At 37.6% G+C, this 21,894-nt stretch overlaps 1 protein-coding gene across 2 annotated transcripts in view; it reads right to left on the bottom strand.

The window, feature by feature from the left end:
• Window positions 1-2,161: 2,161 nt before the first annotated feature.
• Window positions 2,162-21,894, bottom strand: part of abch1 (ATP-binding cassette, sub-family H, member 1) — a 29,765-nt gene continuing 10,032 nt past the window's right edge. For both annotated transcript variants that reach the window (XM_020639042.3, XM_065959512.1), the window contains exons 6-20: window positions 20,810-20,903; window positions 19,123-19,197; window positions 18,635-18,815; window positions 17,655-17,751; window positions 17,376-17,544; window positions 16,740-16,840; window positions 12,303-12,373; window positions 11,935-11,984; window positions 11,393-11,449; window positions 11,081-11,151; window positions 10,731-10,819; window positions 10,086-10,189; window positions 8,006-8,165; window positions 6,680-6,784; window positions 2,162-4,295 (exon numbers count right to left, since the gene is read on the bottom strand). In XM_020639042.3, coding sequence (XP_020494698.3) covers window positions 4,189-4,295; window positions 6,680-6,784; window positions 8,006-8,165; window positions 10,086-10,189; window positions 10,731-10,819; window positions 11,081-11,151; window positions 11,393-11,449; window positions 11,935-11,984; window positions 12,303-12,373; window positions 16,740-16,840; window positions 17,376-17,544; window positions 17,655-17,751; window positions 18,635-18,815; window positions 19,123-19,197; window positions 20,810-20,903 — 1,531 coding nt within the window. In that variant the 3' untranslated portion in view covers window positions 2,162-4,188. The remainder of the gene's footprint in view (window positions 4,296-6,679; window positions 6,785-8,005; window positions 8,166-10,085; window positions 10,190-10,730; window positions 10,820-11,080; window positions 11,152-11,392; window positions 11,450-11,934; window positions 11,985-12,302; window positions 12,374-16,739; window positions 16,841-17,375; window positions 17,545-17,654; window positions 17,752-18,634; window positions 18,816-19,122; window positions 19,198-20,809; window positions 20,904-21,894) is intronic.

The following is a 21,894-nucleotide window of genomic DNA, read 5'->3' on the forward strand; positions in this document are numbered from 1 at the left end:
TTCATTTCATGACAAAACCGTTTTTACTATTCAACTTCAGTAAAATATATTTTGCTGACAGTAAAATATTTCCATTACAAGCCAAAAGTTATCAGTTCATATATAAAAAGAATAAGAGACAGCTTGTCACTGTACCAAAAAGCATTTACGCCATCTATACTAGACAACAGGGAAAACAAATCCTCGATGTGCTCAGAATGAAGGAACATCTGAACATTGTTTTGTTCAAGTTTTGAGAAGTTTTCACCACTTAACTGCAGATACATTTACAAATACTAACAAAAATGCAAAACAACAAAGTAAACGAAGCACACACACACACAAGCACACACAAGCATGCACACACACACACACACACACACACACACACACACACACACACACACACACACACACACACACACACACACACACACACACACACACAAATTCAACCAGTCATTCAGGATCAAGGATTTATTTTAACTGAAGGCATGCAAGGTCATCATCATCACCATGGTTACAAGCAACATAGTGATGCAACTGAACATGATGTCATCAAATAAATCTGTCATTGTTGGCCTGCCGGTGTTTTTGTAACCACAGGAATTGTGGGGTCTTTTAACATACTATTGGTGTTGAGTAAAATCTGGCACGGCTCTGAAATGTAGAACGAGACAAAGAGGAGGATTTCTTAACAAGGTTTATTTTTATTTTATAGACTTCATAAATACAAGTTTATCAAAGCAGGGCTATCAGAGTGACCAGAGTGTCACAAAAAAGCAGTGAAAACAATCTACATGCCTTTTGTGGAAAGACAGCAGAGATAATTTGGAATTCCGGGAAACTAAGACAAACTTTATAACGTGTTTACATGAACTTCAATATTACAGTTTTAATCAGATAAGGGTGCACTATAACTCATTATTTCAGTTGATACTAAATCTGATATCCTTCTTCTCATGATTATAAATAAGGTTGGACTTCGACTTGTATATTAGGTCAGATGATAGTTCTTTGTTTTGGGATCATAAAAAAAACGAACATTTACTCTGACAAAGTTTGTCCTTCTCATCTATGCTGAAAGTCAACCAGAGTACAGAGTGTGATATCATGAGCATATTAGCATCATGTGCTTCTTCTTCTCCTCCTCCTACTTTTTTTCTTGGTCTTTGTATTTCATGCTGCAAACCATCAAGTTATTAAAGGTACATTTTAAATATTTATTTATTTACATTGTGTATAAGAGGAACTGTAAGGGCTGAATTCCCCCCGGGGATAAATACAGTATTTCTGACTTTACCACAGTGTGTGTAGATGTTGTGCTTGTTTAAGTAAACAAGGCTTAATTAAGCCTGTCTTTGTCGGCTTTAACTTCATTTTTTAAAATATAGAATCATTTAATTTCCCAAATGATGCCAACACTATAATGGCTTTAAATGTATCTTAAACACCTAAATGGTACGGTAAGGAGCAATGTATTTACTTGGGGCGCAGTATAGCCCAGCAGTTATGACGCACGCCCCATGTTCAGAGACTATAGTCCTTGTCAAAATGCCCCAAAGGCATATCTAAAAAAAAAAAATTAACTTACAGTAATGGGCATTCTAGACTTGTATACACTTTAACGCCCCCCAACGTTTATTAAAAACTTCAGATACTCTTCTTCATCAGGACTATTTAAATTTTCCAGAAGATGTCCAAAAGGTTTGCCCACACTACCAAACAATGTATGTGTTTTTACTTAAGCAATATCACTTTTTCTCAAGCTTGCTGAGTATATTACACTTATTTTATGAAAGGTAACTTATTGTGCATTTGGAGTCAAATGAGGCACAGAGGTTATCCCACCAAGATCTTTTTCTTTCTGCCAAGGTAAGAACATAGACAGTTTTATTCTATTAGGTCCATTAGGAGTTTATTTGTGTGTTTTGGAGACGCTAAGAAGCTGTATTTGTGAAGGAATGAGGCTACTTCTCCCCTATTTCAGCATAACAAGAGCACAAAGCCACCTAAAGTGTGCGTCATGAACACTGATGAATGTAGGGCAGAGCAACAGAAGATTCACAAAGCAGGGAAACCAACATGTAATAGCACATGCGGCATACTGTACATCTTTAACATTAGATCATGATGTCATCCCAGGGAAAAGAAAACAACCAAAGGAAATTAGTCATAGGAATTAATTATTAATCCTGTTTAATGGACACATACAATTTTCACAACATTAATACAATTGCCAATTGCAACATGTAAAATGACGGCTGCAAGACAGAAGGACCATTCCTGCCTCTTCCGAACACAGCACATGCTGCTATATGTGTTTAGTCCTACAGCCAAACTGGGTTAAATATTTGCTAGTAATAAAAAATATCTTTTGATTTATTAGGCATTCTTCCATGTTCATGTAAACATTTAAACTTTTATAAAGTTGGCATAACATTTGGTTATGGAATGAGTCGACATGTTCAATCTTAAAGAAGTATCTTAGTATGTTGGGAAACACTTTTTTGTTATTGATTAGCTTAGCTTAGCGTGATGAGTGAAAACGGTGGCAAACAGCTAGTTGACAAGCACCTCCGAAACATACTTATCAATGTGTTACATCTCCTTTGTTAAAAAAAAAAACCCAAAACAAAACACTGGACATTATTTAAGCTAAGCTAAGCTAACTGGATGCTAGTTGTAATTCTTATCATGTTGTTGGCACGAGGGGGATATTGAATCTTCTCATCTACAGTATAATGGCAAAATATATATATTTTCCAAAATATCTGTTTACTTCTAGTACATATTACCATTATCCATATTGCCTTGTGTGTTTAATAAAAGGGAAAAACTTAATATTACTTATAATTAATTTGGCTACTCGTCCTCAATTAGCTCTTTATTTCCCACCAATTCTACACTGATAACTACATGGCTCTTAGTTTTTATAATTCTTTATAATTTCTGCAGTTGTCCGCCCTATTCCCACAGTTTGGACACTACAACATCCCAAGGCACATCTCAATGATGAAATGTCAAATCCAAAACAACATTGCTGCCGTGTGTTTTTATTTTGTGTTATCGTCGGTTGAAGCTTCACAAAGTATAAAGTATAAGCAGTATGAAAGGTTTGTGTAAAAAAAACTATCACAAGTTTTGTTTGTATGCAGAAAGCTTGAATAGCATGACACGTTTAACCTGTGACAAGAATATAATCTGACAGTCTCCAATCTGACCAGCAAAGAGGAGAGTCATCAACAAAAAAATGATACAAAATACCTCCCATCCTCGATATTGAACCCCAGGAGACGCAGGCACAAAACAGAAACCATGGAGGACACCATCAACCTGAACAGCGACTGAGCACCAAGATGAGACATGGTCACCACTTCCTGTCCCACAGCAGACAGGAAGGACATAAATCTGAACAACGATATAACAAAGAAGCAGCTAGAAAAAGATACTCCTGCTGTGGGGGAGAATTTCCTTCACATGATGAAGAGATCCGTTTTTTTTCCAAACCTCGTCTTGGTTCCCACGAAATAATGCAACCACCTTGAACCTTGAACTCTTCTACTGTTCTAAGTGTTTCCTGCTTGTATAGAACCATAAAAAAAAATCACATTTTCTTGTTGTGCTGAGTCTTTTTCTGACATTTTTAAAGTGTACATTAACACATAGTTTCTATATGATAAAAACTTTACGTAGGCAACGAATACTGTACGGACAAAACATCTGTTCAAAACCTAACGTCAGTATTTGCACACATCACTCTATATAGCATTAAGACCAAGGGCAACAAAAAAAACAAAAAGTGACCCTGAGTTGGTGCAAGGCCTTTTTCCCTGGAGTGACAAGTTTCAAAAAGCTGCACAGAGACTGAAAACAAACACAAACACTATATACTCTCCTCATTCGTGCATGTTCATACTCTGCTTTGTGTACTTTATCTTGCAGCTTTTTGAATTTCACTCACACTTGAACAGTCCAAAGAAACTGTTGCAGAATCAGGCAAAAGTGTTTGTGTGTGTACATGTTGATTATTTAGAGAAGGGAGACTGATGCATCCTCATCAGTTCATTAAACCACAGAGACTCCCTTCTCTCTCTGCTGCACCCGGTCCATCAATTAAACAGGAGGCCCCGGTGAGTTGTCGGCCGGGAGGCTTCACCTGACGACTCTGTCCCCACACTGAGATAAATTCTCCCAGGGGTGAGTTTGTCACGTCCTCAGCTTCAAGATAACCGTGGCCAGGATGAGGAAGAAAGTGTTCCAGCCCAGAGTAACGGCAAAGCCTCGCCACACCATCATCCGAGACAGACCCCAACCTGTCAGAAAGAGTCATGTTTACATTCACTGTTTGGACTCAGCAAATGTTATATATAATGTCTAAACACATGCAGCCATACAGGAGTTTTTGGCAATATGAAATACAGTTTTAAACCATAAGTTAGCTTAACAGAGCAAAATAACAGGCAAAAAGTTAGCCTGGCTATTTTAAAAGGCAAGTACACTCACCAAAAAGCTCATTTATAATTAAGTTAAGCATTACTCTTGAATTTATACAACAAAAAAAACAATGTTCACCTTAAGCTAACATGCTATGATTTCATAATTGTCTAACACTTGAGACAGCAAAGCTGTTTTTACCACAATATGATTTTTTTCAAGTTTTTCAAGTTTATGAATCCGACCAAAGCCGAGATTTCATAAATATTCAACATCCTTTTGAATTCCTGTGTGGGTTTCTATCCTTGTCTTTATCTTATTTTCTATAGCCGTTGGTCTTTGTTAGCTACCAATCATACTTTCATTGTACTCCTTCAATGACAGATAACATGTCTTATGTGTCACAATAAGAGAGATCAACTGCAGTGTAAAAAGAAGGTTTTGTTGGACTAAAAGACATGAATAAGACAAACTGTTCAGCTGCCAACAACAAGCATCTGTATACAAATACCTGATATAATCATCCACTGTGAGTCTATAATATTCAAATATTAAAGTATGCTATCATTTAGTATGGAAACTAACGTGTTCATGGCATACAGCATCACATCAATGAAGTCTGTTATTGGTGTTGGTTTGGTAAATAAATTATACTGCGCATTCTTTTAGGTGCCACATGTGCATGCTCGGTTAAATGCTTGTCACACTATGTTTCAACTCCTGGTGTTGTTAAACTGTACCATATCCTGGTGGAAAGTATCATTTTGTTGAACTACTGTGTTGTGTCTTTTTGCACAAAGACTGCATAGAATTGTTGCTATGCTATTGACTTGTGCACCCGACATCCAAAGTACCTAAGAACCTTTAGAACAGGCAGATGAGAAAACAATACCGTCATTCCAAGCGAAAACAGCAACTAGTTGTGTTAGCATTTTTACCTTCCTGATACTTGTTGTGATACCTGGACTTGGCCAATACTGAGTTATGAAACCTAAAATGAAGCTGTGCACCTTGAAACGAGCTAAGCTAATGCTAGCCGCAGCTCAGATCATGGCATTGTCAAACAAAGAGTGTAAGGGAAACCTGGGCTTTTAACAGTTTTATGTGGTGTTTTTATCATTTTTAAATGTTTGGCTTCAGATTTAATAGATGATTAATGCAGATGTCGCCCTTGAGCACCAGCATGAAACCAAAACAACTCGCGCTGCATTGTTGTGTTAGCATGCTAATGCTAGAGATCTTTATTATGCTCGTATCTTTACACTGCATGTAAATTTACCCGAAATGACCGTTATCTAGTAACGCTTACATGACATTCAATTAAGCAGTGAGTACAGTATGTTATTCTTCTTTTCTCTAGTCCCTCAATTAAACAACTTTTATACACGAGGGGATGACCCGGCCGGCCGTCCGGGCGATGTAAACTAACTGAAGATAGGACTCGGAAAACTCGGAAAGCATCACAGACAGTGGGACTCGGGTGTTACATCCATTGTAGTCAGTCATGACTCACATAGTTATTTTCAGAGGATATACTTGATTTATATTACATTTAAGTGTGAAAAATCGCATATAAAGCCTTTAAAGTATTAGTGGCTGATGACAGCCAATACTAATTACTGCTGTGTAAGCTACAAATGAAGAAATGTAAACTCCTGATAATACTGGTTTCAGTATCTGAACAGCAATGCTAACAACATGTTGTTATTATCTGGATTAAAAAAATGATCCATACTGTCATGAATGCAAGAAGCAAAACATGAACATAATACTTAATATGGGGTTTGACACTCAAGTGAATCCAATCAGTGACTTTCAACACAGTTGTAAGAAAGTTTCAGTTAATTTGGCAGATTACACTGTGACACTGTTGACATCTGCCCTTGTATCATCTTCCATTGCACTCCACTCTGTGGTAAGGTTTTCAAACAGGAAATAGCTCCTCGGACTTCCTGTGCTAAGTGTGTATCTAGTAACACGGAGGAGCTCAGGCTGCCGTCGGGTTTATTGTTCGGAGTCGATGAGGTCAGGAGATGGAGAAAGATTGGAAAACAGAGCGAAACCACTACACCTTTCATTCCAGGAAGCTGAGCTACACAGGATCCAGGCTGATTAATGATTTAGATAACTGCCTGGCACACAGGATGTGTTGGATATAACAATCTGAGCCATGTGCACGCTAACTACACAGCAGACATGTTACAGCGGCTTGTATTATGCAACTGATGAGTGTTGTGTAACATGTATAGTACATGTGCATTACCTCTGTACATGATACAGCGAAGAGCTTCTGATGCGTACGTCTGAGGGAGAGCGAGGCTAATGTAGCGCAGAGGATACGGGATACACTCCACGGGCCAGATGATACCTGCAGCACAGGACAGAGAGGATGCTGGGTAAGACATCATTTACAAGAGCTTTTGAAATTCAGGAACTTGAGTTGGTCCATTTATTTACTGTCACATGGAATTCAGTAATATCACACAATCATCATCAGTTTGAGTTGAGCTGTTATGGTTTTTTATTGATTATCAAATTTCCATGTTTGGATTTTAGGGTCAAGAATAAACTTTGAACTCATGATGCTAGACTGCTTCAACTAAAATGATATGTCTAAAATCATTAAATAGTCTTTTGACCAGGCAACTGTTTAAAAAGAAACTGTAACAGGTAAAATGCAAGGTGTTAAAGTGTATATGTATTTATTGCACATTACTGTGTTCACTAAGGTTGAATATTAGAGTTCAGCAGCTGGACCAGCAGCTGGATGGAGGCTGTCAAATGATAGCGTCAGTAGGTTTTATTTACACTTTGGCACACAGAGTCATCTGAGAGGGGACGTTGAGGGTCTGTGATTTATGTTGTTTGTTTTAGGACCACCAGGTGGTGCAGGTTTCTGATCTGGCTCATTATTTTATATCTAATGATGCTACGTAGGACTACCTGGAGCCGTCTTTTCTGTAGTGTAGTTAATGGGTGTGAATGATAGACTGTATTGAAAGATGGACGTCATGACAGCTACCAAAAAGTGAAGCCTTTGGAGGCCCCCCCCTACAGACTGAATGTGGAATAGGTCATGAGCTCTGCCTCCTCCATGACAAATAGGATATATTTCTCGGATATATAGTCTTTTTTGATGTGGACTGATCTGATCTGAGGGATCTTTTCTGCTCTATACCTGAGTTTAACGTTCAGTAAAAGTCTTTGGTTAGAAGAAGGGGTGGGACGTCAAAACCGCTGCTCAACCAGCTGATCCATAATTTAGATTGTGCAGACGCTGTCTCCAAATGATGTCACCAGCACAGGATGTCAGCATCTTTCACAGGAGGTATTTCGACTTCACTTTTGTACAACAGCAGGGGTGTTTGAGAAGGACAAAAAAATAAAAAAGGTCTTCTAAAGCAAAAAGTTTAAGAGGTATTATAGGTATAATTTCCTGGTTAAATAGTGCTTCACCTATTCCACTTTTTACACTTTTTCTATATAACTTTCAGGCTGCCTAGGCGGCTGGTTATACCAAAGGATAGACAACATAATGGTGTAACTGTACACAAGTCTTAAATGAACTCAAACAAACATAAAGTCTTACCACTGATGATGAGGTTGGGGTAGAAGACGCCCAGGGCGGCCTGGTTGGCATTCTGCTCGTCATCGATTGCGGCTGAGATGACGAGGCCAAACGATATGCCGGTGATCCCCTGCAGCACGATGATGATGATGACCAGCACCAAGGAGCCTTCATTAGGAATCTGCAGCGAGAGAGAGAGAGAGGGAGATGGAAAAGGAACAGTGAGAAAACAAAGCAGGCTATTATTACCCATGAAGCTGCAGTGGACGTCATAGTGAAATAAAACCAAAGTCAGAACTCATGAAATAGATACAAATAATAATGTAATATAAATCAGTAAGCTCCACATATTCCACACGTGCAAATCAGAACTTTTATCATAAATGGTTTCAATTCATGATTAAATCCAACTAAACTTGAGTTTATTTTTGTTTGTTAAAATCAGATTTTTTGGCAAGAAAGTTCCCACAAACACATTTTCTTTGTTGCCTCAACTGTTCACAACCATAAACAGAGAAATGAATGACAATAGGGAGCAAGTAAACAGCACTGCTTCAACCATTGAGGAACGTCTATAGAATTAAAATGAATACAGTGTACAATAATTTGATATCACACATCTTTACAGTATGTGCAGGAAAGTGCATTGCAATAACATTATCTTATTAGCTCCAAAGAAAAAACTTTAGTTGCTTGATGATATACAGTAACATTGAAGAGTCATTTGTACTGAAGAAAAATACAAGGAACTGAAATACTCTCTGATGTTTTGCACTGTTCTTCAGCCAACACGAACTGGAAAAAATGTCACTGCTGATTAAGTTTGGTTGTAAATCACAGAGACAGAGAGGGAGTGGAGACAGGAAAGAGGCTTTACACAACAGATAATGTTAAAAAAAAGTCTGCGGTCTCAGCTCAGAAGATATAAAGCCGATAACTCTTTTAACATGAAGAGAATCTGAATTCATAAGAATGCATTGTGTGTGTGTGTGTATGTGTGTGTAGGTGTGTGTGTTCCTGCACTTGCTCTCAGTGTGTTAACACACTATCTGTCTCCAGTGGCAACGTGCAAAAATAGACCTGCACTGAGAGGCCACATGACTACTCGGTTGCCACAGCAATCATGGACTGTTGTCGTGGCGATCTCACAGTGATCCCTGGATACAGGGGCCAACGAAGGAAGTGATTTATGCAGCGGTGGTCTCTTTGGACTTCGGCACCGTAATTAACACACACACACATGGATGCTATCACACGTGCACACATACATCCATAAAACCATGTCCCTGCACAAACTAGACACAAAGATACAGGTAAAAACACACACGCATACTTCTCATATCATCTCATGTCTGAGTACCTTCTCCCTGTATTGATTCATTTCACATGTTTATTGTTAATCAATAATGAACAGAATTCCCTGCAGTTCTTGTTGGTTTGCTGTTCTCACAGTAAACATGACCCTGCTGACCTTCAGACGGTGCTTGACTCACACAAGATTTACACCAAAAGGACCTTTACGTACATGGTCAAGAGCAAAAAAAAAACCAGCTTGATGGTTATCAAACTTATTATGGCTCTGATGTGAAGTAGTTTAGGTCAGATTTTGGATGATGTTGTAAATAGGTTTGAGTCTGAACTGCAGCTCCTTTCCCTCATGTCATTCATCACTCTCTATCCCTGATTTCCAACTCTATCCACTGTCCTTTCCAAATAAACAAAATCCCCCCTCACCCATATCTAACAACTCTGTTTTATCCTAAATAAGAGTAAACAGAGCCTGTTGACTGTTTTCCAAACACTAGGTATTGATATTTTAAACAACAAAGAAGAATTACAGTTGAACGTGTACCTGTGTTTAACAGAAAACAAATGGTTCAAAAACACCGCATAGAAGTCTGCTGTCTTTTTATGATCAACTATTTTTTCATTGACTGTTTTATTACTTTATTATGTTTCTGCTGTGACTTTCCTCTCTGCTGCTCTTAATGTATTTATGCTGCTGCAAAGCACCAGCTGCCAGATCAATAAAGTCTCATCTTATCTGGAGAGTGTGTGTGTACGCTGTGTGTGTTTTATTTCGCATGTCAGGGGGACAAACCTTGAAGACAAGCAGTATGAAGAGGAGCAGCAGGAGGATCTGAACGCTGATGACAAACAGCTGAGAGAAGAGGTGAGCCAGCATGGTCTCCAAGGGGCTCACACCTGATAGTGAGACAAAAACCACACACACACACATCACAGGAAAAAAGTGAGAGAGTTACATTTGGGATTAGCTCTGTCAAACCTGTAGAGATAACTAGAGGAAAATGCCACTGAACCAAGTTCAACTGATCTCATCGGATATAAAAAGCCATAACAAAGCATCCAAGCATATTTCAAGAAATAACAAAGTATTAAAGTATTAAAGTATTAAATCGAAACAAAGTAACTCCTTCAGTGTGTGTGTGTATGTCTGCTGGAAAACAGCATCTTCTTAATCAGCACCGATCATATAACTCCCTCTACTGGTCATGTATCCCATTACATTTTAATAGCCGTTTCAATTCTTGTCAAAATGTCACAAATTATTTAAATCGAGCTTTTGATTAGTGGCAGATATTTTTTGCAATATTTTCAAAAATATGACCAAAATAGGCTTCCTGAACTGATGTCATAATGTTTTTAAAGATGCATTTGAATACAGTCTCAGCATTCATGAAGTAGAGATGTGATATTACAAACTTGCGAAGAAATTTGCCCTCACCTGCGACCCAGCATCGATCCAAAAGCCCTTCCTTCCTCTCGATGACAAAGGAGAGAGCTGTCAGACCCACGGCCAGGTAGAAGGTGATACTGAAGGGCCGGAGAGACAGAGGGAAATCAAATGGGAGCTTAATGGCAGGTTGTCATGTTGATAAAGAAAGACCGTCTTGTTAAAAAAAGGTTTCCTGAGCAAACACATATATTCAGTTACTCTTTGCAAAGAAATAGTACAAGAATAAACAAAATAGGGAAAAGAAAAGCCAATAAACATTTTCATTCAACTTCTTAAATTCTCTTGCTTCTCTGTTTTTTCCGAGTTGCAGGACGTTAACCAACTCACATCAAACTGACCTGAGCACAGCTCCAGGCGTCACAAATGTGGTGAAGTCTGTGTTAAGGTCTCCATATATTGGCTCTTCAAACTACACATTGACAATTACCAAGAGATTAAAATCAACTTCGTTATCAAGAATGTAACATCAGCAGAAACACGTCAACACTTAAATTACAAACGTGCATTTATTCATTGTTGTTAAATTATTTTATATTTTTAATAAGCGTATCTTTTTTAATAAAGAACAATTTTTCAAAAAAACATTTCTGTACAGTATTACTCATACACTCTTTAATTCATACTTCAATTTAATTATCAGTCTTTCTCACCTTTATTGGCAGGGAAACCAGGTACGACATACTGCCCAACTTATTGTCCACAAAAGCCTGCCAAAGGAGTAACGATTAGTACAACAAGTCTAATGATACCAGTCAAACAAATAAAGTATAAGACTGTTCATGGCAGATTGTTATCTATATATACAGTATTTGGGAAGGGAGAGGGTTTAGTGATGTTGTTCAGGGTTTCAGTGTTATCTTGATGCTGATTTGATAAGAAAACTGTAATTAACTATCAACAAAACAAGAAATAAAAAAGCTTTTGTGTAACACAAACATATAACAGTGTTATATAATGTTTGAGTGTTTACAGTTTACTGCACACAGTGTTGTAATTATTACATTTTATTTATGAGTGACTTGCAAGAAACCCTACCAGATAAGGCAGTCATTGCATTATGAAGACAAATAAGGAGAAAATACATTCAGCGTGTATCAGATCCAGCAAAGGTATACTGCAAAATCCTTTATGTGTTTAAAGTTTGTCCCTGACAGTGTGTCAACATGACAGAAAATTAAAATGTATTTTTCACCTGAAAAGCCTCGTGTAGTTTCTTCTGCAGCATGATGGCAATTTGTCTATCTGAAGAAAAACATTAAGAGCAAAATAAACACCTTCAGATAAAGTGTAATGTGTTTGTTGTGTTGTGACTTTTACTGTCATTTTGTGCATGACCAAATGTTGTTTGATTTGATTAGAAGCACTCTATTTCTAAGCTTAACAATTCAATAAAATTTAAGGTGAATTTAAAGACGTAATTAAATAATCTCATGAACCTTTGAAATATTTTGTTCTGTACTTAAAAACGCTTGTAAATTGAACCAACAATCATTCGATTAAATTAAATCGGCGTATCTTTGCAGAAAGACGATTGTATACAAGAAAAAAAATGCATCTTACTTGTCATGTCGAGCCATACATGAACTGATCCTCCATCAACCACCTCTCTGGAAACCTGCCGCTGCATCATCCTGTAAAAGCAGGGATATTGTCAAAGGGTGGAAAACATCCCTGAGCTAACCTCATCGCTGTAATATTCAGCAACTGTCAGTGAAGATGTTTCAAAACAAGCAAAAATCTGAGAAATTAGATGCAGTTTCTCTGAATGTTGTCATAAAGTATTCTTTAGAAAACAAGTTGATTACATTATAAGACAGGTTGTGAGATATAGTGACATAAATGTAGCACTGCAGATGTATGTGATGATAAAGGGGGAAACACACTTCACTTTGTAACTTGGTATTTTTTGAAGGCTTTTAGTGCCATTATTATTTTATTTTTTTATTTTTTTAAGATTTATTTTTGGGCTTTTTGTGCCCTTAATAGAGAGACAGGACAGTGAATAGAGTCGGAAATCAGGGAGAGAGAGAGGGGAATGACATGCGAGAAGGGAGCCGCAGGCCGGATTCGAACCCGGGCCTCCCGCTTGGAAGACTATAGCCTCCATACATGGGGCCCGCGCACCAACCACTGCACCACCAGCGCCCCTTTTAGTGCCATTATTGAGGGGAAAGTACAGATGATGGAGTCAGAAACAGAGATAAGAGAGTGGGAGATGACTGAGAGTAGGAGTCCAAACCGTGGCTGCTGCTGCTTTGAGGGCTATTGCCTCTGTTCATGGGACGCTTGATTTAAAATCAGTATTGACTTGGATTTAATAGTACAATGACTTTCAACAGGGAGAGATGTGTCTCTCTCATGTCCACATGGTCGCCTGTTAGTAGCACTATTAAACTTTGGCAGCGGGCCATGGCATAATCATGAGAAGTGCTGCGTACGGCTTTACGGCACTACAGTAGTTCAAAGCTGCCTTCAGGCTTCTCGGTACTGTTTGATACAGTGACTGAGGATAACAGGACTAGGATGGTAACAGATGAAGCTAAGAAGAGAAAAAGAGAGAGTGACTGAGCAAGAAGCTGGACTGGAGTAAATGTTGGACAGGCTTTAAAATGTTGGCGAGAGCTTCGTGAAACAGCAGTTATGCATAAACAGAATGTTATAATGTGAGAAATTGCCAAGCAAGTAGGTATTATGATCTGTCTCAGGGCTAATGGGGAAGCAACAAACCAACAGCAGTGTGTACATTCCTGCAGATTTATTCACAACATAATGTAACTTTAGGCTCTGTTGTTATTGGTCTGTTGTTTAGCAGCTTAACCAGGTGCAGAAAGTCATCTAACCCAAGTGATGTCAAGGGCTTAAATACAAATTGAATACAAAAATAAATCCATCTAACGCTAAAAAGTTCATGTCCATGTCAATCTTCAAGTTAGCAAGATAACTTTATAAGATTTAGGTTTGTAAGGCTTATACTTACAAACAACTCAAAACTAGCATACAATTAATTAAGCCTCTCCAATATATACATTTAGTGACGACCATAGACATCATGGTAACAGTTAAATACATATACATATACTCCACATGCAAAGAGTTTGCAACTCAGCTTGCAGTCTCATATTTGCTTAAAACCCGTTAATATTACTGTACCCTGATATTCAACATGGTTCTTTGGATTCTTACTGTGTCTTTGCCCTCTGTTCATCAACAGATGCACATTGTCTATGATGGGGAGACAACAGCACGTGAGACATAAGACAGTGTAGTTGCACTCAGAGAACATGTGACGGAGCCAAAGCTCACCAAACCAGAATTCTACATATTGTTGCTTAAACCACTGAGCTAAACTGGCCCCAACTTTGTTTGTTATTCACATTCAGAAATAGTCCCTGAAGACAGTTTGACTCTAAATTTGACTCTGAAATGTAGCTGGCAGCAGATTTAGATGTAACAAATACTGTTGACCCGTTTTTGGAATGTTACGTTGTTATGTTCAAATATTCATAAATATTTACTGACGGCTTCCATAAAACTTGTAAAGCGAGGCTGCAGCTAAGGGTTTCTTAATACTGTAGATTAATTTCCTAGATATTTAAAAGATTATTAAAATAACCACTTAATCTTTAATATTAATTGCTGAATTTACTGTAAATAATTAAATAGTTACTGTACGAATGCCTTTTAAGATTTCATGAACTCTTTGGGCATGTTTTTTTAATTGCAATTTCAGCAGGAGTCAGGAATCATTTATTGGCCACTATTTCTATAAGGATGTATTTTATTTTATACAGCGTGGGGTTGAACAGACTCATTAATCATCATGCCTTGTCCAAAAATATATTAATAGAAAATTACTGGATGCAAATGATTTTCTCAATTCTTACTTTTAATTGAAGCAAGGATATCATATTGTTTTTATCTGGATAAAGTTGTTATTGAGTTTGTGTAATTACATCATCAAAGGTAGTTATTGCAGACACAAAAGCTCTCAGCTTACGTAACAAAGAAATGAAACAGCAGAAATTATTTCTACACTACGCGAAGACTAAGAAGCAAAACCACCCTTTGTCTCCCTCAGGCAGATCAGTCGTATGAAACGGCACATGACGCAGGAGGTATGAGCGTTTGATTGGTCGGTTCTAAGCTTTGACCTGCTCAGGTGTGTTAGGGACAGGAAGGACCAGACGGTCTACCCAGTCATCACACACACACACGCGCAGATATACACACGTATACAAACAACTGTGATTCAAACCTTAAAAACAACTCATGCCTTTCATTCCAAGGATTGACTCATCCTCACATGTTTCTGAGGTTTGAGCTGGCGTGGTATGATTTGTGTTTGTTTATGTATGTTAAAGGTTAATATAGTGTGATGCATTTAGATTAAACTAGACTGTATGGAACTGAAAAAGGCAAGACAACAATACTTGTTGAGATATTTAACTAAATTTTTTTTTCTTATTATTACTTGAAGGATCTGCAGAAACAGGACAGACAAACGGACACAAGTTGTGAGGCTAGCGTCATAAAAATAGTGCTATTTTGTTTAGCAAAGTCTTCTGTGTAACCTTGTGTCACCCTTCTAAATCTAAAGACATGAATCCACCTATATTTTTAAAAAGTTTGATCTTCATGTCAAATGTTATCTTTGGGTGCATTGAGGTAAAACATTTTGTCTCTGTGTGTTTATTATGTGTCTTTGTAAGATAATTTTGTCTCTGTGGTCAAAATGCTGTCTCTGCGTCACACAGGCATTTTGCTGGAGCCGGTCTGCTTTGCTGTGGTATCTGTGTGACTACTTTGACACACAGAAACAGCCTTCTGCATTTAGCTTTGCATTGCAGGTGCATAACATCATGAGCGTCTGTCTATGCTATGACATGAATAGAAAGGAACTATAAAAGAGTAGACACCAAAAAAAAAAAACCCTGCGTGTTGGATGTCACCAGAAAAGAGAGCAGAGGAAACAGAGACAAATAATAAAAGTCCTATAACGTCAGACATGTTGAGACATGTCTTCTCTAACATGGAAGAGATTATAGCTTCTGGCACAAGTCACATACAGCACATCATCAACTATACACTATACACAAAGTCATTTTGAGTTTTAAGTGGATTTGGCAAGTGGGACTTCCATGACACAAGTATGAGCTCAAAGTTTCAGCAGCTTCTGTGAAGGATAGTTTTTTTAATTCAATGTGTGCATCCATTCACCAAATTCTCACAGTTGCCATATTGCTGAAACGTCACACTCAGGGTGGAATCTCAAATGATGTTTATATGTGCATCTGTGTTCTTGGTATGAAAATTGTGTAGAACCTGAAAAATATGATAATTTACATTCTCTTGACTGATCAACAACTAATCTGATAGTTGAACATTTGAATGGACACTGGATCATATGCCGAGCTAAAGCAATAAATCCAGTAAGAAATTAGCTACTGTTAGAAAATAGCTCATATAAGCATTTAACCAATTAGCTATATCACTGTTAACTATAGATGTACACCTCTCCTGTCATATCCTGTAGTGTAATCACAGTATAACAATTATGTAATCCTGAACCTTTTTACAAGTCTAACTTTAGCTCTTGTCAAAATCATTTCCTAGCAAACAGTGCTTGAAGAGCAGCTAACATTGCTGTTTGTTTGCTAGCTAAATTAACCTGGCACAATGACATCTGGCTTATATTACCAACCGCATTGAATTAATGCCTCTTCTATCCTATCATTTGAGGTTAGCAAACAGTAACGTTAGCAAGGAGATGGTTGAATGCTAATGTTAGCATTGTCATCAAATATCTTAAATATCTATCTAAACGTGTCATATAGCTCGATGTTCTTTGGGATTTCAACATCTATTGGCTTTTCTGTTCAAGATCAGAAGTGTCATAGCATTCGAATGCAAACAAACATTAACTTTTACATTTTTTTTAATAAGGTTAATTACTGAATGATGATGACAGTGACAAAGAGAATAGTCTCAGTTTTTCACCTTTTTGTCAAGTAGCTAGTGAAGTTCTGGCCAAAGCCGATGACACCCCAGTACTCTCCGTTATAGATGCCTTCAAAAGCGTCTGTATGGGACAAGGGCACCTGAGGATGAACAGACATCATTTAAATAATACCCACCAGTTCATCTTTTTTATATTAAGTGGCTACTGAACTCCACTTAACAGTTTTTTGTGTGTGTTTTGGTCATTTGGTCAAGGTTGTGTATTGGTTTACCACATATGGAGTATTTTTATTTTACTTTCACTGATTTCCTAGAAAATGTGAGTCTTAGAGTTTGTTTTTCCAGTAAAAAGGAAGTGAAACTTGTTTGCTTAAAGGCAAAAGTAGAACAACAACTGTGAGAAAGGCAGAATACAGAAGAGACATTCTAAGCTGCACAACTAAACCACTGTGTACTCTGACTGTTAGTATCATTCATGCAAGAACATACATAAAATAATGATCAACAAAAAACAAACAAACAGAATCTATTGATAGTTTTTATGTATCTGCAACATCTACAACAACAGCTGGTGAAAAAAGAACAGAAACCACCTGGTTCCTCTTTTGTTGTGACAGTACAGAGCTGTCTCATCCGGACTATGATCCACAATCTGATGAGACAAAATGAATGTACCTGGTGCACGCTGGAGTTGTCAAGGAAGGAGAGCAGTGATTGGCTGTAAGCTGAGGGAGAGGTCTCGTTGTTCACCACAGCGACCTCGATCCCCTTTGGGTCTCCTCCGACACACAAACAGATCAGAGAGACTTGGATGACGGGCAACAGGAACTGGAAACACAGCGAGCTGCCAAGCACAGGAAGGAACAGTCAGAGCAACTGCGCAAACATTTACTTATTGCCACTTCTGCTGTTAATTACTCGACATTAACTTCAACACTTTTTACTGCAACATACCCTGGCATTCTCTTCATCCGCACCATTGTCTTGATCATCAGGGCAGAAATGTTCCTCCACTTTGGCATCACATGTCGGGCTCGCACCTTCCAGTCCGCTAAAGGAACACAACCCAAAACACACTCTTAAAAGTAATCTTAAATCAAACAGTAACTCCATTTCTCTAAGTACACATTTGGTTTACTTATTCTTAATGTAAGCAACTGTATGCTTATACTCCTGTACATTTCAACTACAAATATTGCACTTTTTATTTCACTGCAATAATTGACAGCTTAAGTTCTTATAAACTGTAGATATTTGCGTGTTGCATATTTAGTGTTACTCACTCCATAAGTTGATCAACTGAAAAATAATTGTCAACAACTTTATAATCTTGTTAAAGCAAAGGCATTTCATGGTTCAAGATTTTCAAATATGAGCATTTGCTGCTTTTGATGTATCTGTGATAAATCCTGTACTTTATCTCAACCAATTCAAGCAGTTTTAGGAAATCAGTTTAGGCTCTGGGTATAACTAGGCATATATTTGTGGAAATTTAGAGACAATCCTATAAACCAACGGATAATAATCAGCCATTAATTAAACGTAAAAAGTCATTAGTCATAGAACTTTTAGATGTTTAAGTTGTTGAATTGTTCACACTGTAGTATTTTCCTAATCATTTAACCAAAGGACCTGAATACCACCTCCACCACTAAGTAATGTGGTATTTTTGTACAGCTCTTTATATTTCTCAAGCCACAAATACACTACAATCCCTCTTATTGTTTTGTGATATGAATCTTTGACTACTAGGCCACGTTTCTGATCAACTATTTCAAAGTTGGAGTTATTGCAAACAGTAATAATTATAATTATAATAACAATAATAATAATAAAGTAATAGTGAAAACTGAAATAGTGATAATACATAACGGCCACAATGGAACAAAACGCAAAAAACCTGAAATACGATCAGGGAGTGACAAAAAAAGTACCCGAATATTTTGGAACTTCATCCGCAGCTCCTGATCCATCCCTGAGAATTGGTCGACTCTCGTCTCGTCCGCTCTCGAATGATTGGCTGTTCTCTAAAGGCCCCGCCTGTGGACTGGACCCTTGTTTAGAGTCAACCTGGTCTGAGGTCTGACACAACTGCAGGAAGGCTTGCTCCAGAGTCTGCAGTAGAGGGTGATTTGGGTTGATTAAGACTGGATCACTAATTTAGAGTATTTGCACACTCAATAAAGCATACTTTCTTTATTGTTATGTCTTTCCTGTTTCCTATGATTTTTTATTCTTTAATTCCCACCCCAATGTTTCTTATTCTGCTTAATACTCTTGACGTATCAGAGATTATGAGGCACATGAAAAGGCCATTGTTTCTGAAATAATATTGCCGGGCTTATTTGTCCCATGAACAAATTCCCTATCCAGACACCCCTGGGTGTCAACATGTCCAAAGGGGGGTTTTATGAGGACTCACTGTTGCACTGTGCTGCTTCATGACTGCTTCTGGAGGACCTTCAGCAAGCAAACATCCATTCCTCATGAGACCGACCTGAAAATATAAAACAATTAGCATTACATGAAGAGAATATTCATTCAATATATCTTATTTGTGGAGGATTTTCTTTTCTTTATAAATGAAAGAAGATGAATGGTTTTTGTCTTTTGTTTTATTGTAAACTGTCTTTTTCAACCTCTGTAAAACAAGAGATGAAATCAAAACTTGAATCCTATATTTGGTTCCAGCTCACACTTGACCACTTAATCCTAAATGAATTAACAAAATTCATATTTTGTTCCCGAAGAAAACACTAAAAATCATGAGGGTAAAACATAGAGGACATATGGTAGACTAGATAAGAGTACAAAGCTTTAATTTACAATCATACTTAAACATCCAAACAAAACTAGCCATACAATACATTACATTTTCTCACCTCAAAAATAATAATAATGAATCGTAATCATACGCCTTCTGTTGAAGGAGGGTGTTTATCCAGTGGGAAAGACTTTGTTCAGATTGTGTGATTAGTGTGATTTGGTATTTTGTATTTTGTTAAAGATTGTTAGGCTTCTCTTCAGTTGTGTTTTTAAAAAGAAGCTTGGTTGTTTAGTTTTTGTGATTATGTAAAAGAAAATTGATTGTTAAATTTGCTTGTACTTAGTTTCTCCTTCTTTTCCCTGGGTTTTATTTTATTGTTACTTCCCTCATCCCCTAGCCATCTCGGGGAACGTAACAATTACTCATGCCCTGTTCTCAAGTCTGTGTTAAGTCTCTATTATAATAACTTTAACTGGATTGTCTGTGTTTGAGTCCTTTTTGCTTCCCAAATTAATCCCCATGACAACATTTTGTATGTATGACACCACTTGACCATAATTTATCTGAACAAATTATACAAATCTGAAGTGTGTTTCAACACAGCCTGCACCTAAAGGAGAAGTAAGGCATTATTAAATATTCCTCTTTTAGAAAACAGATCCAACTGAAAGACCAAACAACATTAAGAAAGTCCATCATTTCCCTCTTTCTCTGACTTCTGACTATTTTACATTCCATACTAATTTTAAAAAAGTTGTACATCATACATTTGTTTGGAGCTTTATTCAGTAGCAGCACATTAATGCACATTTGTTGCTCTAGTGAGTATTTATAGACCAGGCTATATTTGTTAGTAGGTTCAATTATTTTAGGGTTTATGTTTGAGTTTTTTCATCAACAGACTTTGAAAAGGAATGAACCAAACACCAAACTTTTTGTTTTGACAGTAAAAAGACGCTACTACACAAATTCTACAGGAAGATTTTTGCCCATTAATTCTCGTTCATTGAGATCTATTGTTTCTGCTGTCAAAGATAATTACATTAAACTTCCATCTCCCATGTTTACACAGTGCAGATATCAATGGACTCACTGTTTTTCTAAGAAGGGGCGAAACATATGAAGTGCTTTGTTCTTTTGATGCATTCTTGTTTTTGTGTATTTATGCTTCGTTTGTCCGGTGTTTATACTCATGTGTGTTTATGTGTGCTGTGGGCTGTGTGTGTGTGTGTGTGTGTGTGTGTGTGTGTGTGTGTGTGTGTGTGTGTGTGTGTGTGTGTGTGTGTGTGTGTGTGTGTGTGTGTGTGTGTGTGTGTGCCAATGCATGAATGAATTATCTCACCACATTGGCTTGCCTGGCCTCTTCGATGTAGTGAGTAGTGATGATAACAGAGACTTTCCCAGTTTTCACAATCTCCACAAGATGCTGCCAAATCCTAAAAAAGAGACCAAAACAAATTACAAAAGGGTCTTCAAACTGGTTTACAGATGTTTTTTTTAATCAAAAAGGTGACATCTTTGCAAGCAGCTGTTTTTCCTGCCAACCATCTGCTTCTAACAGGTTACTTTTAAAAAATTAGATAAAAAAAAAAACCTACAGAGGGAACACAGCATGCTTTCAGACTTTTCACACTACTCTTTAAACACCAGTTTCAGTTCTGCTGTGGTCGTAAAGTTGTTATAATGAAGCAATCATCTTATCATGTGAGAAACTTGAACACTGTTTAATGCATAATGAAGCTGTGTTTGATATCATTTGAAAGAATGATCTAGCTTTCACATGCCAAAAGATTGAACGATAACATAGTAATGAATATAATAATGAATATAAACCGACTTAATTATCAGGTTTTTTTTCTGGTTAAATTAAGCAGAGTGAAATGGAACAAAAAAACATTACACAAAATGTTATTCTGCAATGATGAAGAGTCCATATACGTTCCAACTTTTATTTTCACTGTTTGACGTTCAACTAAGCCAAGTTATTTCATTACTTTTTTTCACACTTATATGAAGGGAAATTCTGGTTATCAGAGAGAGACATGCTACTCCCACACATAGGCCAGTGTTACACACATGCACGAAAAGGACCTGTGGACATGCATTATTGGAGAGATGTGAGAGTGGGGCTGCTACACACTGCTACACAGGGAGCGCTCCTGTTGAGGGTTCGGTGCTCAAGGGCACCTCTGCAGTACTTGGGAATTGACTTGCCACCTCTCCATCAGCCAGACAAACATAGTTTGGTCCGCACTGGGACTTGAACCAGTGACCCTCCGGTTCTACAGACTGAGCTGCTGCTGCCCCTTATCTTGGACTACAGTAGCAAATCAAACAAAATGAAACTCACTTGTGAGAAATTGCATCATGGGAATACCCCACGATTACGGAAAGTATTGCCACACACATCCCTACAGGTATTAAGAT

Source organism: Labrus bergylta, chromosome 10 (assembly GCF_963930695.1).
Source record: "Labrus bergylta chromosome 10, fLabBer1.1, whole genome shotgun sequence".
In the NCBI taxonomy this organism is placed as follows: Eukaryota; Metazoa; Chordata; class Actinopteri; order Labriformes; family Labridae; genus Labrus; species Labrus bergylta.